Source organism: Meleagris gallopavo, chromosome 1, assembly GCF_000146605.3.
Source record: "Meleagris gallopavo isolate NT-WF06-2002-E0010 breed Aviagen turkey brand Nicholas breeding stock chromosome 1, Turkey_5.1, whole genome shotgun sequence".
In the NCBI taxonomy this organism is placed as follows: domain Eukaryota; kingdom Metazoa; phylum Chordata; class Aves; order Galliformes; family Phasianidae; genus Meleagris; species Meleagris gallopavo.
In genome coordinates this window covers 66944229-66971541 of record NC_015011.2, presented here as the reverse complement: position 1 = coordinate 66971541, position 27313 = coordinate 66944229, and the positions used below count along the sequence as shown (strand labels likewise).

At 36.8% G+C, this 27313-nt stretch overlaps 1 protein-coding gene across 5 annotated transcripts in view; it reads left to right on the top strand.

The window, feature by feature from the left end:
• The window catches only part of GYS2 (glycogen synthase 2), a 49232-nt gene extending 23650 nt beyond the window's left edge, over positions 1-25582 (top strand). For all 5 annotated transcript variants that reach the window (XM_010715764.3, XM_019616844.2, XM_010715755.3 and 2 more), the window contains 12 exons: positions 8598-8742; positions 11452-11569; positions 11969-12089; positions 13651-13757; positions 16447-16506; positions 17192-17270; positions 17918-18031; positions 19355-19481; positions 21331-21426; positions 22321-22484; positions 23566-23646; positions 24677-25582. In XM_010715764.3, the coding sequence (XP_010714066.1) occupies positions 8598-8742; positions 11452-11569; positions 11969-12089; positions 13651-13757; positions 16447-16506; positions 17192-17270; positions 17918-18031; positions 19355-19481; positions 21331-21426; positions 22321-22484; positions 23566-23646; positions 24677-24898 (1434 nt within the window). In that variant the 3' untranslated portion in view covers positions 24899-25582. The remainder of the gene's footprint in view (positions 1-8597; positions 8743-11451; positions 11570-11968; positions 12090-13650; positions 13758-16446; positions 16507-17191; positions 17271-17917; positions 18032-19354; positions 19482-21330; positions 21427-22320; positions 22485-23565; positions 23647-24676) is intronic.
• The last annotated feature ends 1731 nt before the right edge of the window (positions 25583-27313 follow it).

The window sequence follows — 27313 nt, the reverse complement described above, 5'->3', positions numbered from 1 at the left end:
AGTTTCATATTCTGATTAATTTGGTGAGCTACAGGAAGTCTTGTGAAATAGACTCCTTTTCTGAAAAGCAATTTTTTTTTTTTTCCTCAGTGATGATTTTGGGTCCTCATCCTTACCAGTGTACTCAAAAGAAAGTAATGAACTTGCATCTAAACAGACATATTTTGGTATATTTTTATACTAGTCACAGTATTTATATTATTTTTAATGTTCACATGTTACATGGCCAGCCTTTATTGATTAGCTACAGTGCTTCCTGTTTTGAATCTTCACAAACCTAATTGGTAACAATTAACTACATGATAAATATAAATACAACCAGTTTTATTCTAAAAATATGTTGAATGAAACATATGTATCTATTTAAAATATTATAAACTGCTGTAGAAAATATTTTGGTGAGGAAAGTTGTGGATGTCTAGACCGTACTCCTTTATGCCCTCTGTGTAAAGATTGACATTTACATGCAGTGTTAATACAGGAAACAGTGCCAAACTCTTACACTCCTGTTTTTCATGCTTATAAGGAGCTAAAGCTCTCCCTGACAAAGTTAACATTTAGTGAGAGATGAGGGCTCCTTTCACTGTAAAAAGGTCAACTGGGCCCAAAAGCTTGTTGAGAAATGTAAGAAGTTGATCTAGAGTTTGGTAATTAAATGATACAGATGAGCGTGTCTTCAGAGGCTATTGTTGCTGTCCTCCAGTAGTAAACTATTAAGGTCAAACAAGTGATTTGTGCAGTGATGGAGATTCTCCAGGGCTTTGTAGTATTAAACCTTTGGATGAGACAAAATATTTTTAGTACATGTGAGCTCCCCCTCACAATTATAATAGCTGCTTTATCTGTTAGTGCCATTGCATGATTTTCTTTAAAGCATAATAGCAATAAACTTTACTTACTTTTGATCAGCTTTTCCTGGCTAGAATATATTTTCAACCAGCTTTAAGTACAGCAGTCAAGATGGGTGGAAAAGAAGCCACTGTGGTGTTTTCTGTGCCAGATATAACAGAAAAACAGTTGCAACACCAAAGGAAAGGGTATGGCCTAGTTGTACTTGGAGATGATCTGACATAAACAGGTCCTGCACAGAAAAACAGGAAAATTCACGTTTCCTTTTCTAGTCCTCAACACAGTCCAAGAAAAGCCATGTTTGAATGCATACCAGAGGGGTCTACTCTGGTCACTGAAGCCAAGTGCTCTTCTTCAGTGCTGAAGAAGAACTTAACAGTGGCATCCACAAACACAACCTTAATGTGGTATTTGGATGCTTGAGAAAAGATACTTACCCAGTATCTTCGAAGTCCTTTCTCTCTTCTTCTTTCACAGTTCCTTAGCTGTGTTCTTTCTCACTGTAGTATTTCCCATTAGCCCTGAAATTAATGCACTGTTTGTCCTCCATTGTCCATCAGCCCTTCTCTGCACACAGGCATACAAACACACATATGCACATGTATATGCACTCAATCCAGCACTCTTTTACCCCAGTGTTATTACGTTCTTATAGACAAACAGTACCAGAAGATACAAGCTGAGTTGAAAGATCTCTTTTAAAGATGTGGAAGGATTACTGAGATTTTCTCCAGAGTCCATAGTGAAAAATACCATTTTGATCCTAAGAAAGCTCAGTGTGCACAAGTATAGAAAGTAGAAATGTATTCTCTAAAATAAGACAATGAGAATATTTTGGTCCAAGTCCCAGCCTGTTTGGATATCAGTGATCATGCAGAGGGCTGTGCAGCGTGGCCTGCCTGATACTTTTCTCTATCACTCCTATTAACAAAAAAGTTACCAGCTTCTGCCTGATGGAGAAGTAGAAGAGAAGGCTCCATGTGGTCTTCTGATAGCCTTTAGAAACACTGGATCTGTGAAAACTTGGCCTTCAGCTTTATTTCCTTTTGGTGGAAAAAGCAATTAGTGCAAGGTTGCCACACTGTGATGGTTCTTTAGACTCCTGAAATCACATAGGTGCCTGAACGATATGTCACCAGGACTCTATGGCTGCATTCCTATGTTGCCAGTCTGTGAGCTATAGCAAACCATTTGCAGGATTTGGGAACACGAGAGAATTTAAAAATCAATTTGAATATTAGTAGCGCCAATGTTATGAATTGATTGTTAAGGAGAGCAACTGAATCTGAACAGAAATAAGGAGAGAGAATACTGTTTATAGCCTCGTGGTCATCATGTATCGAGCCAGAATAGCTGGAACAAACAGGGAGCTGAAGACCTTTCCAACGTCTCCCCAAGCCACTTGCTATTTACCTTGGTCAGACACAGGATCCTTGTTATAAGACAACATCACTGGTTGAGAGTGTACAGTTCTTACATTCTTACAGATGTAACTCAGTTCAGTTGGACTGGGAGAAATTCAGCTGGTCCTGCTCCAGTGAGAAGTCAAGCGTTAAACTCTTAACAGAATGCACAGGACCATAGTGAATACCAGAAATAAAACTATTGTGTTCAGTAGCATGTAACAAACAACAGATAGTATGAGCTAAGGACCCCTGAGGCAATACCCTGAGGGAACACTTCAGCGTTAGTTCCTTGATTCACATTTAAATCGCTCTGATTCTGGAGTGAAGAAGGGAGGGAAAGCAGCACAAAACAGAAGCTGACTTGCACAGTAACTAGTCGTGTCTGATTTTTATATTTTCTTTCAAGCATCTGTGGAGCCCTGGGTAAACAGATGGGGGTCATGGACTGCTGAACCTACCTGCAGTTTGCTGGCTTAAAACCTTCTAAAGTCAACACTTTCTTATTTCAACAACAAGCAGAATATGTTACGAGCTTCATTCCCAATTGATATATTATCATAAGTTTAGCTGTGCTTAAAAATTTTTTCAGATCTAAATAGTCCAACCAGCAATGCTTTTTTTTTGTTTTTTTCCTCTTTGTCCCCATGACCATTGTAGCTTTTACACAGCTGCAAATAAGGTTTTGTATGTTGCTACAATAAAGGCTCTGTGAAAAAGGTCTGAGCCTGTAAAACCTTTTTCCTCCCCAGGAGCAACTGGTTTATTGGCTGAAGATTGAGGATTTTAATCTTTAATAGCTTTCCACATTAAGAGATCTGCTTTTCTTTCCTCCTCTCCTTTCTCCTTTTCTTTCTCCTTTTCATTCTCTTGGATTTTAAATAGACCAATACCTTTCATAAATTGACTGAGAGACAGTGATGGTCCAGGTTAGTTCCTAGATGAACTAGGAACAATTTTTTGGGCAAATGGTCCAACCTGGAATTTGGAAGGTGACCTGGATCATTGTCAGGCATAGCCAAGAAGTCTGTGGGCTTTGACCTCTGATAATTCTTACTAAAAAAAAATAATCTTGTATTATAATAGAAAAAGCACTCAGGCCATAGACATGATCAAAGGACTGGAGCACCCCTCCTATGAAGAAAGGTTGAGAGAGCTGAGATTGTTTAGCTTGGAGAAGAGAAGGCTCCAATGAGACCTCATTTCAGCCTTCCAGTACTTAAAGGGAGCTTATAAGCAAGAGGAAGACCGACATTTTACACAGTCTGATAGAGGAAGGACAAGAGGGAATGGCTTTAAACTAAAAGACAGGAAATTTAAGTTAGGTATTAAGAAGAAATTATTTACTAAGAAGATGATGAGGCATTGGCACAGGTAGCCCAGGGAAGTTTTGGATGCCCCATCCCTGGAGGTGTTCAAAGCCAAGTTGAATGGGGCCTGAGGCAGCCTCATCAGTGAGTGGCAACCCTGCCCACAGTAGGGGGTTGAAATTAAATGAGCTTAAGGGTTCCTTCTAACCTGTCCTTCTATGGTTCTGTGATTCTGTGATAGGATTCTCTAAGAAAAAGAAAAATAAAAGATTAGTCTCATTCTTCATAGCGTTTTTCCTTATATAAGGGTATCCTGCCAGTGAGTAGCACTTCTATTCAGACCTAGAAAATTTTATGTTTAGTTCATTCAAATGTGACTGAAAATAGTTCAGAAAGGAGTGGAGAATTCTGCCTCATCGAGTCTAAAAGGAAAAGTATTGAAAATCCCAATGGAAATGAATCTTTGAGAGCTTTTATGCTGACAATATAAGAGCACAAGCTTATGTTCCTCTTAGTACTGTATTGTCATATCTGTCACTGAGCTTGCTGTTAAACAAAGCTGATCCTCTTTGGTAGTAGCTAATGGAAATCTGACTTAAGCCAGGAAGTATAAATTTTTGTCTTATTTGGCTATACCACAATGCAAGTTCTGTTTGCACAAAGTAACAATCCATGGCAGTTAAATCTGATGTAGAGTAGCTTTTAAAAAAAGTAATTTTTATATGCTTCAGACAATGGCAATCAATGTGATGGTGTTAGAACTGAAGATCTTTTCATTCGTCCTGCCAGTAAACAAAGAATTTGAACTGCACACCTCCTTTCCAATTGCACTGCAGAATCACCTTGTGAACTTGAGTGTGTCTCTAAGTTTACACAACAGAAGATATCTTCTCATTCTCTACCTAAAATCCTCATACCAATCTCTGTATTGTATTTTTTGTTTGAGCTACAAACTACTTACACAATGTTACCCAGTCCTGATGTAAAGCTCAAGGAGGAGAATCCACCTTATTTATGCAACATTTCACAACGTTAGTCATTATCAAAACAATGTATTTTATTTCCAGTTTGAATTTGCTTTGATTTAGCATCTGTTGACTTTCCTCATACTTATTTTTGGGAATATATGAAGAAGTAATCTAGAATGAGAATCAGGAGCATGTATGCAGACTGTGACAAACAACTTACCTGTCTCTCTGAGAACCATTAATGCAGGTAATGCAGTATTTTCTCCTTTTCTATTGTCTTCTTGCACATTTCTAAATCCTTTACAAGTTGTCTTTTTCAGTTTGAACAATGAATTTCCAATTTGAATTTATTACTTCAGTAACTTCTAAGTCTTTCCAGGAGAAGCATAATGACAGTATCTTGTAGCCACTTGATATTCTCTTGCTTTTACCTTCAAAGATCCTCTTAGATCTCTGAACCACAGTGTCATGCTGGGAGTTTCAGTGTTTTGCTACTGTTCTCCCTAACATTTTAAGATACAAATGAAATGTTGTGTTCATCACCTGGATCCACAGAAAGGACAAAAATGAGTTGGAATTTTTCTTCAGAGGTGCATTACCACAAACACAAATTTCAGTCAAAAACTTGTGGAGCATCTTCTTGTTTTGTTTTGAAATGTGAAAAGTGACCTTATATGAGAAACATTTTCCCCTCTAATCCTTGCCATCATGCAAATTTTAATAATCTGCTTGGTTTCCAAAGATCAGAGTGGGAGTATAACCTCACTGAGAGAAATGGAGTATTTACAGTGAAGAGCTTAGTTCTTAAATGCCATTGAGGGAAGAAACAGTGAGTCTGGCTTAGATCTACTTTCATTTGTGTCTTTGTCAGTGTTCTAATTTGCTGGTAATGGCAAACAAATATAAGTATGATTCACTTCACAAATATTTTGTTTTGGCCTCACTGAACATGAGCATTTGGAGCATATTTCATAGATGCTTGAGCTGTATCTGACAAGCAGTGCATCCAGACAACAGAGCAAATTGCTGAGTAGAAACGCTGGTTTGGAGGTGAAGAACTGTGCTGACAGTCTGCTTCAGTTTGACATAGTAGGTCAGATCAGAGCTGTGCCCCATATTACCCCTAGTTCTGTAGTTAATACTATCACAGCAAGCTCAGCTGTCTTTTCCCAGTACTCCACTGTGTGGACTAAATTTGTCTCTTGCACTGTCTCATCAGTTAAGTTCCATTCAACCTGTCCTTCAACTTGTCTAGGACTTATTGTCTGAAGTCACTGTCTAGCCTGCTCAGAGGTACACAATGAGATTTCTCACTTGACACTGTGAATGAAGTTAAAGGTCAGGATCTTGCTGTATCGATCAGTGAAGGAAACTGCTGTAGAATAACTACAGGTAAAATGTGAGAACTCTGTGCGCCCAGTTTATATGTGCTAATGGACTAGCAAATTATTGCTAACAGAATTGCATACCTTTGAAAAAGCATGCCAAACATCATGCAAGCATGTGCAAAGTAAAATCTTTCCCATTTTCACAAGATGCAGAAATGAATATCAATGAGGAGATATCATTCTGTGGATGTGTTATTCTGTGGATGTGCTACATGTGTTAAGTGTTTCATTGCAATCAAAGAAATAAAAGCTAGAAAGAAGTGAGCCATAGTGTTTGTAACAATCCCTTTATGAATCTTTCTCCCAGTAGAATTCAAGGGAGTGTTTAGTTAGTGAACATGTCACAAATGTAGTTTTTAGTAACATTTTGTAAAAAAACTGTTATTGGTGAGAAAAGAAAAAGAGAGCAGAAACGTTTTAAAGGCTAGCTATGTTTTTCATTAGCAGTTAAAAAAAATTTAAGTCAAACATATTTAAATAAACTTTTGCATAGCCTTGAGTGCAGAGGCATCTCATCTCATTTTTGTCTTTGCACAGCATGTTATACAACTGTTCCATTTTGTGTTTTTGGTACACACATTGGTTGAACAATCACAGTGATCTTATTGTTTGTTTGTTCTGTCAGTGTGCAATCTGCTTCCTTATCTAGTACATGCAATTAACACTTCTGCTCCGAAGATCAAAACTGTGGTTTTCTGAGAGCTATTTTGTGGCAGTCATCAGTGGTATCTGAATGCTCCAGTAGCATTCATTCACACACTTCAGTGATGGTCAAATAAATTAAAAAAAAATAAATAATTAAAACAAAAAAAATATTAAACACAGAGTGCAGGTCCCATGAATTTCCAATGCAGATGTGAATGTTCAAGTGTTTCCATAGATCAGATTCAAAGGTATCAAGATAGTCTCCCAGGAAAGTAGGAACACAATTGGGAACTTACTGTAAAAGATTTGGGTTAGGATAAGCCAAGCATCATGCTAGAACCCCATGTCACTTTCAGGAGTTTAATTACTTTTTTCTTCTTTTCTCTGCTTTCAAGATATGCTCTGCACCATCTGTTAGCATATACTCAGTGTGGAAATTCACATTCTAAATAGCTTTTACTCCAGGCTAAGTTCTAAACTACTGAAAGCAACTAGCCATGACAAAGATCTGACAGTTGTAACTATAGATAGGGCTATCTGCTCAGCCTATAATAGTGGTTAAATCCATTACAGTCAATGAAGTTACAGAGTCAAATGCAATCAAAATCAGACTGTGCACCTAAAATTAGGTGCTGTTAATGACATAGCACATTGAGAGACATTGTCACACTCCGTGTAACTAACAGTCTGTTTGGTGCCCGTGCCATTGACCTTGGGAGAGTAACCTTGATGTTCCCAGAAGTGAAACATCATGGACTAAGAGGATTGACATTTAATTGTAATCATTGACACTTCATTAGCATTGTTCTTTTTTAGACTTCATTGTATTGACTTTGCAGTGCTCATCATTAATGAAAATTTGATTCTGTGAACCTTTAAACATGAGCTCAATAGGTATTTTAGATTTTCCTTGCTTTGGACTTCGTGATTACATTCCCACTGCACAGATTTTACCAGTTTTTGTTTCACAAACCTCTTTGTGAACCAGCAAATTCATATAAGAGGGACAGGAAATATTTTAAATGTCTTTACTCCTAGTTCTGGAAAACTTTTGTAAATCTAAATACCTAACATGCGGTTATTCACATGCATGCATGAAATGCAATCACATCCATCTAGGAAACTACCAGATACTTACCAATGCACAGGGACATTATGACACTAATTAGGACATACTGTAAGGAATCTCCTTCATAACCATAGCAGAGAGTTCAAGTATGGAGCTGTAGTTAATAGAGACTGGGAGAAGATTGATCTGTTTCATGTTGAAACTTAGAGTGATCCAGACCTGACTTTTCTTTTTTGTTTTGTTTTGTTTCTACTTAATTCAGTAAAAACACACCTGCAAGATTTAAGGGTGATTCAGAAATAATTCAAGGTGATTTTATCTAGAGTTTAACTTAATCTGCCATTGGAAATTAATGGCCTTCAAACTGAAATAAAAGAAGCAGCAAATAATTGCGGTGAACTTAAAAGAAGAACAGCTCTGAGTATCAGAAAATACCTCAATTTACATTTTCCTTGTTCCCTCAGGCTTTGTGACTGAATGTTTACATCCGACTCCTCTAAAACAACTCAGTTTCTCTCCTGACTAGCTACGATTCTCACTATTCTACCCAGCCCCCAGATCTCCTCTGATCCTCATTGCATTTCTCTTCTCTCCCTCTGTACCTTATCAGCAAGTTCCCTGTTCTTTCAAGTTTTCCAACATGTCCAATCAAGAGGCTGCATGACATGTGGCCAGTCTGCAGGCCAAACAGCATAGACTCTTACCTATCTAGGAATCATTAATCTGGGTTTCCTTCCCATTGCTCAGCTGTCATCTTTTTCCCAAATAGGCAGGAACTGAGATCTGACTTTCTCCATCAATCTGTTGACTCTCCATAGAATGGTTTGATAAACAGGCAGAGAGACTATAATCACAAATGATGCCCTTGAGAAATCTAGCTTAACTCAAGAGACTTTCTTTATGGTAATAAATCTGGTGGGCACATTGTATAGATATCTTTTTTTGTATATTTTGTTATTTAACAGTTTGACATTGACAAGGAAGCAGGAGAGAGACAGATTTACCATCGATATTGTATGGAACGGGCATCCGTACACTGTGCCCATGTGTTCACCACAGTCTCACAGATAACAGCAATTGAAGCAGAGCACATGCTTAAAAGAAATCCTGGTAAGACTTGAATTTTTTCCTTTTTACATTTCCTCTCAGTACCTACATTTTCTCAGATTGAATGAAAATAATAGGCATAAAAACATAAGAGCAAGGCACACTGTGTAGGTATGTGTGGCTACACTGTAGAGAACAACTGTTTTTCAAAAGAAATGTACAGGCAGTATCACTTGAAACACATTCTAGTAACATATGTAATCTGGAAAAATCAAGTTCAGCATCGTGCAATAACTATATTCCGTACCATTTTAGGAGAGTGTTAGTTTACCTCTGTGGATGTCAGGATTTCTTTACAGGGAGTTTATCTACAGTAGAAGACATATATTCTAGTCAACTGAAGAAAACAGAAGGTGAAATCTTTGTAATACATTTCACCAGCTATTACAACTTGCTTTGCTAGTGGAGAGTGATATGCTCTTGTAGGAATGTAGCAAAAGGTTTCATATGTGAAATGATCTTACATGTATTATACTTTCCAGTGATTATGCTGTTCCTCTTTACTTAATATTGAAAGAGATGAGAAGTCTAAAACAAACCATAGATCAATACAACTAATTTCTGTATATATACAACCAGGAAAAGCAGTGTGGTTGAGGTCATAAGCATTTTAGGACTTAAGCATGATAAGTGTTATAATGCATATATTATCTTTTGCTAAACAATCAGAACAGTTTAAAAACATAGTTAATGTCTATGCCCAAATATTTGCTTAGCCCTATGCATCAGCCTCATTAAATATGGAATTTATCAGAAACTTTGTCATATAACATATAAGGTAATGAACCCAGTTTGATGCATCATTAAAGCTCTTTTTAAATCAGCACAATGCTTTAGAAGGATAAGCCATAGTATTCCATCCACAGGTATGCATAATTTTGAGATTATTTAGCAGATGTGCTCACATCTTGGTTGTTTCAAATATAGCAATTCTCAAAGGACTTTGGGTTTTTGTGGTTTGTTTTGTTTTGAATTTGGTTTATTTATTTTTTTTAGATTTATTTTAGGTGAATTGCAGTGCTAATTATAGATCTGGAACTGTTATCCCTGCTAGCTTCAATGCCACAAGCCACACCACAATTTCTGCATTAGGATAAACAGAAAGTTATCCACTGGACCCTTAGCTTCATTGCTGACTGATTGAAAGAATGTGGGGTCAGCAGAACAGAAACATCCTCCTTTTCTGTTTACAAACAAGAAATCTTCTTCTCTGACCTCCTGGTTCACTATGGGAGAACTGGTTCGTGTAGGACTTAGCTTTAATACTGCAACCACTTTCAAGCTCTTCTCAACAACATAAGAATCTTTGACTGTTTTTCTTTCTGGACAGTTTCCATCCATTCTCTGGTATTAATGATGGATTTTTGAATATTTTCACTCATCCACAGCAGGCTGTATGTTGACCAGTCTCATATTCTTTGATTAAAATGCAGCTCCATTTACCCTTTCATCAGTAGTGGTGTTCAATCTGTCTTTTACATAAGTCTCAGAGGTATGAAACAAACATTGTTTCCCAAACTGTCCAGTTCGCTGTTTCTGCTCAACAAACAATATTTCAATTCTGTGCCCTACTGAAAATATGATGAAAGAGGGCTTTACTCCCATTTTAAATGCGGGGTCATTTTGTTTTGTTTAATGAATTGGTGAAAATTCTGTTTTAAAATCACCCCAAGCGGGTCAAGTCAGAATCATTTGATTTCCATATTCACAGGAAAGAAACTGGAATTGATTTAGGTAATAATAGCACAGGATGATATTTTCTGTTGACAAACTGCAAAGATTCAGGACTGACTCATACTTTTTCAGCTTTCTCTTATGACTTTGATCAAATATATACAGCTACAAAATCGAAGTCTAGATCTTAGTCTAAGTCTCCTGGAACTTTGATTCAAAGTATTCTCTACTGCTTATGAAATGTATGTTTTGTAACTGAATGAAAATAATAGAAATCCCACAATATCATCTTTCAAATCAGGGATAAAACTTATGATCAGAGACAGAACCTTACATGATTCATCAGAGAGCAGATTTGACATTAGACACTCAAGCTTTTGACAGATAATTTCCTAAATTATTATTGAAATTTAGTACTCCTAAAAAATAAGCACAACAACAGCATGTGAAGCCAGTTTGATGTAAGCAGTCACTCTGCCAGATTTAGACTGTACGCTTTATCTAGCAAGATGGCAAACTGCCCTTTGCCCTAATGCAAAAGCTCTCTTTTCTGCTAAATCCTCAGAAGTCTGGGTAGAACAGTCCTCTGTTATGCCATGCAGTGAATAAGCGTGTAGTAGAAGACAGTTTCTGCTTTCAAGAGATTTCAATCAACAGCAATAAAGCAGGCAACAATGACATTAGGATTAAAGAGGTAAAGGGCATATTACACGCACAAAAAAATGGCTAAGTGGAGGCATAAATTCAGTTTTGACAGGACAAAGAGGACCTTTATATCCAGCAGGGTTTATGTTAATGTTGAGTACAGGTCAAAACAAAGCCACTTCAATGTTGTAGAGAGTGGAATATAACATGTAATAGCTTTGTGGAGAAAACTAATGAAAACTATTGGATTAGGCAGTGCTATTCTCGAGCTATAAGTGTTAAGAGTATATATTAACTGTTCACATACTGCCATTGGAAGGCACACTTGTTTTTTCCTTAAGAATTTCTCTGACTCTGAAGATGTCTGCCTCTGCCTTTTCTCTGCTTTTCCAGATGTTGTCACTCCAAATGGCTTGAACATTAAGAAGTTTTCAGCAATGCATGAATTTCAGAATTTGCATTCCATGTACAAGGCTAGGATTCAAGAGTTCATTCGAGGTCATTTCTATGGGTATGCTTTTACTTTTCAAGATTTAGCAATGATTTTCCAACACTATTTAAGGCAAAAAACAAGCCAGGAAGACTAACAAATACTTCATAAAGGAGGTGAATTGTTACCAACTTAGTCAAATATCTGTCAGGGATTTCTCAGACAGAAATTGAAGGAATTTCAGATACCAGCTCTAACTCTGCTTAAGACCTTGTGGGATCAGGCAGAAGATCTTGATTATTTTCTTTATTTAACCAAGATGGACTTTATCGGATTGATAGTCACCTTAATGTGAAGAAAAGCCTCTCTTTCATTATTTTCCTGGGGTAATAAATTTCTCCAGAATAAAAAACATGTCTTTTGTATGATTACATCTTGAAAAATACTTTCATGCTTGTCTATTTGTTTGCTTGGTTTCAGCCACCTTGACTTCAGTCTTGAAAATACCTTATTTTTCTTCATTGCTGGGAGATATGAATTTTCCAACAAAGGAGCTGATATGTTTCTAGAAGCCTTATCAAGACTAAACTTTTTGCTGAGGGTAAGGAAGCTTCTGGAAATGTGGAAAACTTACTGTATTGTAGAAGTCGTGTGATAATTTCTATTTCACACTCTGGTTTACAGGAAAATAATTATAGCATATTCTGGCTTTTCATGAAGCTATCTTCCTGAGTCAACAAAGCATACAACAATGTCAGATTGCTTAAAAATAATTGATTACATAGCTCAAGAAGTTAATTTGTGGGTGACACCCTTGTTTTTAAAGAAAAATACTAAAAAAATGATTTAAGAGTTTACTCTGAAAGTGCACCTATCAAAAAGAAGATAAAAAATAATCACATAATAATACAATTAAAAATATTTTTATGCTAACAAATTATTTTCCCATAAATTGAAGATGGCTTTATTGTGCTTCTGTTACAACGCGCTTGCCAGCTCCTGATTTCATCCAAAACTATTCAAAGAACACTTGCTCTGTAATTACCTCAGAAGGATTTTGACTGGGATCACCAGGATACTCTTACTCCTTGTGAGCCTGAAAATGATGGTGAAACTTAAACTATGCTCCAGTAGTGTGCCTGAACCTCACAAATGCTCAGCATTGGATACTTTGACTGATACTTTGAAGACAAACTACGTACATTATGATGCTTTGTTAGTACACACTAATATAATAGCATATAGACATTTGAGCTGCCCTAAAGAAAGGGAAGAATTCTAAAATCATAAGTGAATCCTATTATTTTACACTACACATTTTTTTGTACCTCCATCTGATAGAAGCACACTAACAGTATATTTGTTTGTCTAATGTTTATAGAGTGGAAGCAATTCAAAGTAATTTAATTTTTACAGCTCTGAGCAGTTTACTCTTAGCTTTCCTTTAAAGAGTTGCTGACAAGAGTCCAGTCTTGTTCTGCTCCATATGAAGAGTCTCTCAGGAATTTGATCTTCTGAAACTTGTTTATGCACAGGAGAAGCAAGTGAAACCATCTATAACCAAAGGGTTGGATTTTATATCTCGTGCTTTTTGCCTTTGGAGTAGCTAGATGTAAGAGATGAGCAAGAGGTTACTTGTGTTTTTTTGTGTGCCTGACAGGTTCTATGTTAGGGATTCAGATATACAGTGGTTGCTAATATTAATTCTTTTAGAATATACACCTGGGGCATTGCTGCAGAAGATTGTTCTGCTTGCTATATGGAGTCTGCCCCATGCCTGGGCACTCTCCATCTACTAAACTAGTTTCTCACTCCTTTAAGCCAACCAAGCTTATGTCACGTGAGAAAATCTGTTTGCTATTTTTATTTTTATTTTTTTGCTGTTTATATTCATATCCTAATCCATGCTTTACTAAACCATGAGAAGCCAGGAAGATCCACACTGATCAAACTGGAATTGAGCAATTGGTACCTGTTCATCTGTATCTATTTTCAGTTACATTCCTGACTTGATAAAAACTTGACAGCTAAAGGGAGAGGAGCCTTCCTGGATGACCAGTCAGTGTCTGCTGGGTTATGCTGTGACTATTTTGTAGTGTTAACGTGGGCTTTGATACCCTGTGGTGAGTTTTAATTTTTCTCTCCATCTCATGTCCATTCAGGTACATAAGAGTGATGTTACAGTTGTTGTGTTCTTCATTATGCCAGCAAAGACAAACAATTTCAATGTGGAAACCCTGAAAGGACAAGCAGTCCGGAAGCAGCTCTGGTAATTGCCATTTTCACTGAGGGCCTTGATTAAGGAGACATATTGATGTTTCTGATGAAGATTAATGTTCTTTCTTCTTGTCACAGTTGTTATGAGTTTAGAAGTTTTGTTTTGTTTTTTTTTAATTTATTTTACTACTTTTCAAACAAAAAAGCAAAGCAGAATTCAACCATTGAACCTCATCTCCCTTTAACTACTGTGTGATTCTACACAGGAGATACGTGGGGTACTTTCAGACTGAAACACATCATAGAATTGAATGGTGATATTCTTCAAAGAAAATCAAGAAAATGAAGGATTAATTTTATTTAAAGAAAAAGTGGAAAATGTTATTTCATTCAGCATATTTACAGATTAATTATCTAATCAGGGAAATTAAAATGTACACCCTATCAAGTGAGCAGAACAGTTAAATACTTCTGCTGCAGAAGTAAGGAAGATGATTTTTAAGCTAAGGGACAAAAGCTCCTAGCTTCTGCCTTGATACCTGTTTCTCACTGTGTTTAACCTCTTTCAGATGCCAATTCCTTAGTTGTAAAATTATAGAAATAGAAATGACTCAGAGATCTGTAGATAAAAGGTACAGATTACAAAAAGGATACTATTTAAAATATATATATATATCTTCTTAACTGCCCCCAGCAGATAACTTGTGGCTGAATTTCTGGGTATCAGTAGACAAGTTGAAACTTTAATTAAAGGATAATGAAATTGCACAGGCACAGCAACAGAAATAGTTTAAGGGTCATTGGAATATCTAGCTCTGACTGTACTTGAAAAAGAAGTCAGATATGAGAAATCTATTTGCTTTCTAGATATCTCTGGAGTGATCAAACAGTGACTTCAGTGATTTTCAGAAAATCATGACTCATCCTCTACAACCTCAGGAAAAGTCTAAAATGAACAAGAAAAATCATCTTTTGAAATTGGCTATCACCTTCTGTGGATGTGCAGAGGATTTACACAGTTATCTTTATCTGTAGATGGCTAAAGTGCTATAATATATCGAGAGCTTTTAATGAGAAAGCATATGCATGAACTGGCCATCCAGGGAAAAATACCATTGAAGGCTGAACTGAATTAAATGGGCAGTGTGTTGTTGCTGTCATAGGGCAAGATTCTGGATCTACATCAACTTCAATAAACTAATGTGAGTGCAGTGAGAGACAGCCATGCTTTCAACAAGCCCTTTTTGCCTCTGCCATATTTTTAATTTAACGCATGTGATGTTTGAATCCAACACAACAGGTACATATTAAATACTATATATTAGGAAAGTTTAAATGAAATGAAATTTGCAGAGATTTTTCCCTGTTGTATCTTTACTACATGGCTGTTTCTCTGATACTCAGAAATAAAGGCACAGTGGTAACTGTAAAGGTAAACCAAAAGATGTGAAATCATGCAAAAAGCTATATTTCCAGATGTTCTTCCCACTGTGCTCTGTGAAAAGTAAAAGATCCTCTGTGTCCTTAAATGCAACAGTGCCATGATCATCATGTGAGCTGCTGTAAAATTAACACACTTGATATCACAGTTAAATAATAATATTAATTGATTTTAACGATGCCACGGAAGTTAAATACAGGACAAGGATGGCAGTTATCAAGAAATGATGATGGCTGATATGGGATATAAAATCCTTCTTCTGCTTATGAAACAGCCTATCCTAAGTGAGTTAAGTTTTGGAGATTGTTCAAGGCATGAGTCAATAAAACAGCCATGAGTGGGCTAGCTTGCTGGTATTTGAATCAATTTGTTTTGACATTTAGCTGCTTCACAGCTCATAGAGAATTAACTCATCTACTATTGTATCAATGTGAGTTGAGAGAGAGCAACTAAAAATAAGTTATGTGGATTTTCAGCTTGGTAAAGTTTAGGATTTCACTCAACAAATTTTGTCTAAGTCCAAAGTCTAATTCTCAGAAATCAGAAAAGCAGGAAGAGTTCCATGAAAGTGGGCATTTTAGTCAGACTGAGAGTGTATTTGCTGTTTTGAGAACACTGCTTTCAGTTGTACTTCCAAGCTCTTTCTTCTACGATCAGGATGATATGGCTCTTTGCATTAAGAATGGCTGTTCACTCAAGTTCTTTCTCAATATAACACTTCTGTCACAGGTTTAATTATTAGCTTAAAACATGGGCTGGGCTTTCCAGAAAGATGTTTGATTTCCAAAATGACTTATGCCAAATTACTTGTTAATCTAACCCTTATTAAAAAATTAATTAATTAATTAATTAAGTGAAATAACAGAGCTGAAATGGAAGGAAGAATCTTTCTTTAAAATCACCATTTTTTTACCTCTTGTATTGCTCATAAGGTCAAGTTAAACTGAAAACATCTGGGCCTTCAATGTCTATTTCTCTACTTAGAGTCACATATATCTCTTCTTTTTCATAGCTGAGATGAAAGTGTGGCCTACTGATCAAAGTTCTGGAAATAATCATTAGTGAGTTCTGTTTCTGGCTTTAGCGGTTAGTTCATCATTGGGTACAGATCATATCCTCTGTTGCACTGAAATGAGTCGTTATGGCTGCTGCTTGGGTAGAAGACATTTGAATGCTTCTGCATTCTTGGTTCCACCAGCATACACAAAAACACAATATAATTTACAGCAGCAGGGGTATATTTTATTCTGTCTTTGAAAAGGATTCTCATGTTTATACATAAATGTATTTATTTTCCTAGGGACACTGCACAATCTGTGAAAGAAAAGTTTGGAAAGAAACTCTACAATGCCTTACTAAAGTGAGTGTATAGGTTACTTTGTCCTGTCTTGCAGGGCCACATATTCATTTGGCTTACCCATAGTGATTTGGTGGTTCTGCTCTTTGTCTAAGAAATATTGGGGTCTACAGAAGGGATATAGGAGAAGATATGGGACCCTCTGTGCTGTATACAGGATAGTTGTATGATAGGCAAACCACAGATGAAAAAATTAAAGGTACTAACATCCCATCTTGTAAAGGATCTTAAGAGACATGGGGGATATTTATGCAATGCTGAGAATTACTCACGGACGAAAATGAGCACCAGAGACAAATATGGGTTATTGAATTGGTTGTATCCTTTCAAAAGACATCTGATGTGAGCTGGAAGTGAATCATCCAGAGCTGAGAGGACTGAAACTTCAGCAAAAATAAAGTGTGATTGAAAAACAAAACAAAACAAAAATTCCTTTTGGAGTTTTCTGTAAGCTAACTGGAAAGATAGCAAGTTTGTGGCAGAATAAAATGTAGGGAGTGTAGAAGGGACAGGAAAACTAAGGAAAGATTCAGGTTGACATCAGCAGACTTCAGATCAGACCTTGTTTATTTCTTCTTTTCTTCTTCTTTTTTTTAAAGCATCTTTAATGTAAACTCATAATGCTAGTTCTCAGAAGGACTGATAATAAATCATTTGGTAAACTAGGCTCTGTGTGTTGCCTCCGCAGAGGAGAAATTCCAGACTTGAGCAAGATTCTTGACCGGGATGATATAACCATTATGAAAAGAGCTATCTTTTCAACTCAGGTCAGAAAGCAAATTATTTATATGAAAATCTACTGTATAAGTTGAGCACAGCTATGTACGAGGATTGTGTTTGACATGTGTGCTTTGAAAAAAAAAAAGTTTTTAACAAATGTACTTCTCACTGGTAACATTTAAAGATCATCTGTGATTGTTTTTGAGGAGAGTTTGATGCAAAATAATTTTTTTTGGCAAATATACAAATCTTCCTCCAGTCACATGCAGGACACCAAATTCTGTCATTCTTTTTTTCATTTTGCACAAAGTTCAAAATCTTTGCGTTGTTTCTGAAGCTTGAATTATTCCATTTTAATGAAAGATGTAAATTCAATCCTTTAAGGAGAGTTAAGGTCAATCCTCTACCACAAGTAGAAATAAATGGTAGGCATTTCTAAAAGTTAATGCAAATGCATTGCTTTTGAGGTAAATTAACCTGTGATAGCTTTTATGGTCTAATTTGTGTCCTGGGCTCTGTAAAAAACAATGTTATGTGATTCTAAGTTTCCTTTCATGTCTTCAAATGAAATGGTAAAAAGCTATCCACGTTAACAGCAAAATCTCCCAGCGTCTTCCACTAACATCAGAAAATGGTAACAGAACCCTTTTCTGGGAGCTTTGCCTGGCTCAAGGATTGTCTTTTCTCTTTTAAGCGACACTGTCTGCCTCCGGTGACCACCCACAACATGATTGACGATGGCAATGATCCAATACTCAATACCATCCGACGTATTGGCCTTTTCAACAACCGAACAGACAGAGTAAAGGTACCTTCTGTTGTTTTTTCATTCTAGATATAAAATGGAATTAAAGAGTCGGAATCTGGATCATTAGCATAAAAAGAACAGTCGAATTCCTGATAGAGAGTCAGTAATGTACTATTTCCTCCCTCTTGCTCCCTTTCCAGGAATAATGATCCAATGAGCTCTGAGAATAGAATACTAACTGTTTGAAGTAATTAGTCAGTAAACTGCATGTAACACTGTAGAGACCTGCTCCTGCTTCTCAACAGACTTGACTGGATAGGTTGTACAAAACTGGCATTACAACAGGAAAATTACCTACTATACCAACAGGCTTAGCATCTAATAAGCTGAATGTCATGGATAAAAATTCTGTAAAGTTGAAAGAGAAAGTCATCTTGAGACTTGTATTACATGTCCATGAAGACACAGTTAGCATATGAAAAAGCTACAGTGATGCCAATGAAAAATCTTACTTGATTCATTGGGATCAAATAAGCTTGCATAATGAGTTTACAAGCCATTTACTGGTTGAGTACAATTTACCCAAGGGAGTAACATGATTATATTATTAAGAAAAGACAAAGGCATATCCCTGACATGGAATAATGTTCAGAGTATGTAAATGCAAGGAAGAAAGGCCCAGAGAAGGTTTAACCCTTCCCTCATAATCCTTTCTCCCTGAGCTGATTGGGCAGCTATACAAGGTGCTTCTCTGCTTGATAGTGGAATATGGGACTGTGACCTCAAACCCAGCAGAGTCATACAAATAAATTAGCTTGGGTCCTGGAAGAGGTATATTAACCTAAGCTAATAAGCTTAGTTTTTCAGTAAGATCAGTTAGCCCAAGTCCAGAATTATGACGATGGCATTATAATACATCTGGTTTCAGCTTTCTTCTGAGAACTGCAAGCATTCCTATTTTTCAGCTGGGTGCTCAGGAGTGCTATATACTTATGAGGCGTCCTCTGGAAGAAAACATCCCAGTATTCTATACTGTGGTATGACAGACCAAAAGAACCAATTCAGTACTGCTAAATGTTACAGCCTTAGGCATAATCAACAATGTGCATGGTCTTTCTTGAGCAAGAAGAATAATGCCAAAGACCCATTCAGAAAATAGTGTTCATTATCAGTATTATTTCCAGGACAAGACTACATACAGACAGGTTACAAGATAATGCATTTTAGTGTGGAAATTGAATTAGGCAACAGGATGGACAAGGAATGTATTGTCCAAGTGCTCAGAAGAAGACCAGAGTGAAAAAAATTACTGAAGCTTACTGATAAATGCAATGCATTGATGATGCTTTTCTTTCACCTCTAATGTAATTTTTGAATATCCAGGTGATAGTACATCCAGAGTTTCTTTCTTCGACAAGCCCGTTGCTGCCCTTGGACTATGAAGAATTTGTTAGAGGTTGTCACTTGGGTGTATTTCCATCATACTATGAACCCTGGGGTTATACTCCAGGTAGGCAATCAGTACATTTTAATAGGTATCAAAAGATGAATACCCATTCTGCTGATGCAGAATAGATTTAAAGCCAGTTTCTTCTGGAGTGCTGAAAAAACTCTTTTGACTCTGTTTCCTCTGCAGTGCAAAGGTCTTACTGCTGAAAAAATTTGGGGGCCAGGTGGTATTAAATGGCATCTACTGACTGACAGCTACTCAAATTTGTCCCTGCGCTGGAACCTTTTCCATACTAACATGTAATCTTTCAATTTTCTGTGGCTTTAGAACAAAATAAAATAAAATAAAATAAAGTCATTTTTGGATATAATTTTTAATTTGCATAGGGGATTTTAAAAGACTTAGAGGAATGTGCATATTGAAAAAAAAGAACAGAGCAAGAGTTCTGATACTACCAGCAGACATACTTCAGTGGGTTTAATTCAAGATAGCAATTAAGTTTGGTATGTGTATGTAACACCACATGTACGATATTTACCACAAATACGTACATGAAGTAATAGATATTCTCACAGACTTAAAAGGAAATTTTTAAAGATACAGAGAGCATTTAGTTTCAGGCTCAAAAAAATTTACCCAGATTTACAATGAGCACTTAACACCTAATGAAATCGGTACAAACCAGAAACTTGAATGTCTATCAAGATCAAAGCATAGGTGCCTATTTTATTTTGTATGCCCTGCAAAATATCTTCTGTAACCTTGATACACATCTGAACATTTGGATGCTCCTCTGAAGTGAATTAGCGGTAAGCCAGTGAATCAGAATAAAAGTTTTGTGAAGTTGATCATTCTCCAGAGCTATTTCTCTCCACTTAAGGGAGCGATCTAATTCCAATGCAGTTTTGCATTCCAGCACTTTCTCTTCCTGTTTTAGTCTCAGCTGAAGTATAAGGAAAATGTGACAGCCAGGGATGATTTTGAAATTAAACTTTAAAGTAACCTGATCAGAAAAGTTAGACTGCTACTTAGCAGTTTTGAGGAAAGCTGTGATTTACACTGGTTAAAAGAGTTATTTCTTTTACTAATGCAGAACAGATTCTCTTTGTTGATATATTCCATTTAATTCTCCCTGAAACAGAAAGTGTTCTTTTTTGGTGGATTTGTAGATCTGCTGTATCAACATCAGCTTCATTGTCATATGAAGGAAGGCCATGTAGATGGCTTTCAGCATTTCAGTTGGAGTATTTTACTTCATATGTTTGTTGCTTTAGGTTAGACTTAATATTCATCAGCAGAAACTCTTTAAGCAGGAGTAAAAAGTTATTCTTACTCACAGCAATGATAGAAATAACTACAAAAGAGGCATGCATTTTATAATTTTGTAAAGCTGATTCCACATCTACTTTGAAAGCAATCCAAACTTAAGGTTTCCTTTGTTGTTACTATAGGGACTAGTTTAAAAGCACCTAATAACAAAATACAATGTATAGCACGCTCTTGCAATTAAGAGAATCAGTTTTGCAAATAGTAATGAATCACCTAATTAACAACTGTGTACAACTGTGTACAGGCTTCAGTTTAAAATGCAGGCGGTCCAGGCCATATATCAGGATTCTCTGTTTCAACACTAGAATCCTGCAATGTTTTCAGTTTACCTGCTGGAAAACACAAAAATATATCTGCAAAAACAGTATGAAATTTTCCCTTTAAAAATCCTTTCTTTGTCTTTTCTTTTCCCCTTAATCCACATCAAAGCATTATAGTTTTCCCTTGATATTTTCAGAGCAGCTCTAGTTTTATGGGACCTTCTGTTCATCTATTTCATTTTCTTTTTTTTCTCATGAGGTAAAACCATTCAAAACATATTGTCTTTAAACATTTTTTTTTTATCTATTTCTTTTGGCAGCTGAATGTACTGTGATGGGTATTCCCAGTGTGACCACAAACCTTTCTGGATTCGGCTGTTTCATGCAGGAACATGTTGCTGACCCAGCTGCTTATGGTAAAGTTTTTAACACCGTATCAAAATAGTGCCTCTGAATTAGGAAGCAAAACCACAGCAACAGCAATTCGTCAGCTCCTGAATTTCATGCTTTTACTAGTGCAGTGCAGTTCATTAGGAAAATACATTCAGAGCTCCAAAACTCTGGTGATGTTGAGCAAGCTATTCAAGCTTTGATATTTATCCATTTTTTTTCCAGGTTCTCTGTCTGTTATCTTCCTTTAATCTTTTGTTTGCTCTGTTGTTTCAAACTCAGCTCTCTTTATCCCACACATCCCTTCAATACCTCTAGTTACACTGGAACACTTGGTGACCTACAAAAGAAGCAGTGAAAATCCCCTTCTCTTTGAGTAGTCCAAGAAGGATATGCTGGGACTTTGGGAACAGTGAAGCATGCCCTCATCAAACAAACAGTAAATTATCTTGTACACTAAAAATAAGCCTGTGACAATAAAAGGAGCCTACTTACAGATAAGAATCTGCTCATTAAACTAGAAAAATGATCCCTCATTAAATTGTGGTGAGGAGTACAGCCAAATCCCAGTACATCAAGACCAAATTAGAGCATCTTACTAAGCACACTGGCTCGTCTGTACAGTCAAATGGAAACATCTCCACACTAGCCCCAATTATATCCTGACCTACTGGAAAGGATAGGGCCAGCTGCAGAATATATCTACACCTGCTTGGCTAGACATGTCTTTGAAAACCTTTAGAAAGGTTACAGGTAGAGAGACGGGTCATTTGCTCTACTCTGCAAAAACATAGATGTGGGCATCGACACAACTTATGTAATATTTGTAAGACTATGTGACAGATAGTAGAATGGAAATGTAAGAGGTCAGATTCCACTTTCAGTTCAGCTTACCTTCACATTTTCATTGTATCCTTTAGGTATCTACATAGTTGACAGGAGGTTCCGCTCACCTGATGAATCATGCAACCAGCTGACTCAGTTCCTGTATGGATTTTGTCAGCAGTCCCGTCGCCAGAGGATCATCCAAAGAAACCGAACTGAGAGGCTCTCAGATCTGTTGGACTGGAGATACCTAGGCAGGGTGTGTGAAACTATTAATAGAGGTATTAAAAATTCCAGACACACTGTCTTCAGCATCATGCTACAGTGCAAGGAGACATTCCTGTTCTGAAGGGCACCTATCAGAGGTGCTAAAGATGATGACTACCTTTATATTTTGCTGTAATTCTTCCATTGTCCTATGGTAAAGATAGGCATAACTTAACTGAATAGGATAGAGCTGAAGTCAGACACTGTGATCTCTTTGTATTCCTTATGCCAACTTCAGTACGAAAAGCTTATGTCTCTGAGAACCCTGGCAAATGTACAGTGAATAGGATTTGTGCTCTGAAGTCTTTCAAGAATCCTATCTGTTCTTCCTAAAACACTGCTAGACCTTGTGGCTCATCAGCACTCCTGAACTAAATCTGTGCATTAGAACAAAATAGAGTTTTTAATTTGATGTAGAAAACACTATGGTACCACCTACTAACAAGAAATTAGCAAAGCAATGTTCTTAGATCTACAGGAAAAAAGAAGTGGATGGATGCACGTGTATTAGTTTTGTAACTATTTTAGATCTTGCACTGTGTTGGTATCTGTGTGAGAATCTTTCTGTTTGCATGACTGCTAGCACAGTGTAAGGCTCTGACACAAGCTATTATTTTCAGTACAGGTGATGGTGACTGGTGATTATAGTAGATTCATCAACTATTTTTGCCAAATTCTTAAATATCACACCTAATCAAACTCATAAATATTTCTTTTTAACGGTTACACATTCTTCCTATGCAAGGATAAACCCAAAGTTTAAGTGTATACACATGTATATTTAAAGATGTAAAATTATCTGGATAAGAAAGACCCTGAACTACACTGAACTACACCAACTGCCATGAGTGCTGGTTTCCATCTTGGTACACCTTCTGCTTCAGTATGAAGTTTGCTATTTCCCAGTAATACATTTTTTACAAATATCAGTACCATTTGGATTATCTTGTGTTTGGCCATTGTTCATCATCATCTTTGAGAAGATACTCATTCTTTGTTCCTTTTTTTCTTTTCTTTCCTTAAATCTACCCAAGACTTCCTTGACTTTTAAAGATTTCTCTTTTATGTTGCAGTATTACATGCATGCTAGACACTTGGCCCTCAGCAGAACATTCCCTGATAAATTTGAGATGGAACCATGTGCTCCACCAAAGGTAAAATCCGCTTTTAGAGATGAATTCATAAGGAAAAAGAATATCTGTGTATGAGAGAGAGAGAGTCAGTAAGGTTTTACTTAATTATAGGGAAGTTAACTCACAGTTAAAATCTCTAGTTTTAAGCTCCAATCAGAACTTACAGTGGTGTCATATGCAAACAGTAAGGGTACCATGTTGAATACAGAAACAGTTCTTCAGATGATCTAGAGTGACATGGATGGGTCTATGCCACTTTAGACTAGCTGAGGAATTGGCCTTTGGAATTTCTGTTAGAGGAGAGTCCCTAATTTTTCTTCTGATTAACTCCATGAAGAAGTTGTGTATGAACTCAACTATTGAAGAGGAACTATTGGGAAAGTGTATCTAGGGAAAAAAAAGAAGACACAAAATATTGCATTAATCTAAATAGAGTATGTGAGGAGGAGACTGTGACTGCAATTTCAAGGGGTCAGTTTAAAGGCACTCTTTCAGTCACTTCATGTATGGTGCATAATAGCATCAGTTTGAAAAGGGACCCAGTCTAAATTCCATGCTATTTGAACTAAACCTACAGAAACCGCCAGAGCAACTCATATTTTGAAATGAGAATGAGGAAAGAGGCTTAGGCCAAAATTCCTTGTTTGGCTCTAATTCTGCAGATGTTGGCATTATAACTAAAAAACTATTCAAACTTCAGACAGATTCTGAATTCAGCACATTCTGACTACAGAACTTAGAAGGATTTAATGTAATGGTGAGGATTTTAAAGCTCAATAAAGATGATCATACTTTACAAGAAATGATGCTGGAAAGAAAGCCTATCTTTTATAACACCGGCTAAAGATCACTGATAGACAAGCACTTTCTAGCAGAGCAGTACTTAAGGGATCTGTATTCAAGGGAATTTACTTTTGGAGTGCAAAGCAAGTCTAGTTTATGTCCATTATCCATGATTTGCTTTGTAGCACTGACAGCCTTAAATTGCTGTACACAAGCAATTGAAGAACATTGTGATAATTTATATGCAATTTGCTTTTCTCTCTGCCAGACGGAAGGTTTCAGATTCCCAAGACCTTCATCAGTGCCACCATCACCTTCTGTCTCTCAACATTCCAGCCCTCACCATAGTGAAGCCGAAGACGAAGATGAGGATGAAAGATATGATGAGGATGAGGAAGCTGAAAGGGATAGGCAAAATATTAAGTCTCCATTTTCACTTGGAGTATTGCCACAAGGAAAGAAGAAGCAGCATGGAGAGTTCAGGAACTGAATGTGTTGCTCTCCACCCATGCAGAGTCTCTCCATGTATTTAAGAGTAAAGTAAGCATTGCAAGCTTTGTATTAAGGACAGTATGTTATATTTTAGGAGAATCTTAAATGACACTTGAGCTACACGGTTGGGAAGCCTAATATTTCTTCATCTTAAAAATAGTTTAAATGACAATTCTTCTGTACTCCTCAGAAGTAGAAGAATTTTATCAAGCTTAGTAAACTTAGAGAATGTAACAGTCTCCTTAAGCTTATCTAAAGCATAGATCACACCTTTGTCTGCATAATCATCTACACTAATATTAGTTCATGCTGATAGTTCTGCAATGGTTGTTCCAAATGAATTCTTCCTTCATTTATATCCCTCACTTCCTCCTCCCAAATTAACATAATCTTTAAGTCAGAGCTCAGAAAATTTAGAGAAAAAGAGTGTTACACTGGAGAAATCTTGTCAGAGGTAAAAAACTGAGAAGAAAATCTTTATCTTTCCTTATGCTGTTTACCTTATTGTAAACTTACGTCATTTGAAACATTTTTTACAGCACGTGGAAGTGTCTTGGATTAAAACACACTGTGGAACAATATAAAGTCTTATGCAGTGGTCATTTGAATTATAGATGCAAATGAAGTCATCTTCTTGAAGTCCTTTAGACCCACAATAAACAGCAGACTGTTTATTTTCTGACTCCTCTGGTATGTCTCTTTAATTGTTTTCATCATGTTTTACATTGAGTTCAGGGAGGAAATTAATGTGGCTTGTCTAAAAAGAATGAGAAAATTAACTTAAGTAGCAGCTTCACATGCAGACAAAGATATGCCACAGAACAATTCAAAGTGGTGTCATTTTATTATTCTAATTGCCCACTGGTTTGGGCTCTATTTCTATTTTGTGGAAGAGACCTGCCAACAGTTTATGGGCCAGTTTGGTCCAGTTATGTGACTAATGGGGCTGGGGGAACCCATGGACCCACAACCTGAGAGTGGGAAAGGGGAAAAAGTAGGGAGATGGACCTGAAAACAGAACAGCAGCAACGATCTGAGGAGGCAAGTTAATTTACTAAATAAGATAGAGGAATGCAAGGTGACACAATATAATACAATATAATTGGAATTGAGGCTAATAAATCAAATGAAATGAGATTGTCCAAAAACTGAAGGCCTTATTCTAATGCTGAAGGCAAGACTGCTAGGGATCACACACCACAGAGATGCGCAGAAAGTACAGGGGACCATCTCGTGACTTGTGAACTGTTTTTTCTTTCCCTCTAAATGGAAAATGGAAACAGAACAATGAAAAGTCCTCTGGGAGATGTAGTTCTTCTTCACTTCTGAGACAGGTATACTCAGAACTATTGATATTCCATGAAACTGAAGCATTAGCTCTTTAACTCCCAGTGTTCTATATGATGTTATGATGTGGAATGCCAATAACAAAAATCATAAACCCATGACATTCCACCCCTTATTCCACATCACTACATCATGCTTAATATATATATATATATATACAAACAATGATTAACATGCATTACACACATACAAACATATATATATACATATATATATGTATGTGGAATCACTGACTACACTCCCCCAACATCAAATTCCCTTGTGGTATCCATTGAACATCCCTATTTTTCTGCATCACCCACCAAGTGGACCCAGGTCCCTGAGCAAAAACAGTTCCACAGAGAGGTTTGCTCTTTCCAGAAGCTGGAAAGACCCAAACCACTTTTCCCAACATGCTCTTTACATGTACTACAGAGTCCTTATCTCACTCTACAGTATGTAGGGAGCTGGATTGGGCAGGACCATCACAACTGATAGATCCTCAAGCCACCAGCCAGGTGGCTTCTGTCAAATGATTCTCCCTATGCTTAAATGTTTCATTGCCCATTATTTTCAACACAGTTTTTAACAACATTGTATAGTATGATTTTACCTGAAGATAGTGCATGAAAAAGCTGCATGATAAATCCACTCAATGCCATGATATTTGGCCTAAGAATTTACAAGAGAATTTTTGAACTGAGTCCTATTATCTATTCAATTCTTTCTGGAGTGCTGTGTTGCCACAGGACTTGTTTCTCAAGACCCAGTGGGTACTGCATATGTTTCAAGCCACCCAGTGATTGCCTCCATCATGGCAAGAACATAACGCTTACCACTGTGAGATCATGGCAGAGTGTTATAATCAACCTGCCATGCCTCCCCATATTTATACTTTTGCCATCGCCCTTGCCCCAAGAGAGGTTTTATTCTCTTGGTTTTCTTCAATTGCAGTGCATGTTTCACAGTCATGAATAACCCGTGCAATAGTGTCCATAGTTACGTCCACTTCTTGGTCTCTAGCCCACTATATGTTGCATCTCTTCCTTGATGGTTTCATGGGCCAACATAATTAGAAATATTTCAT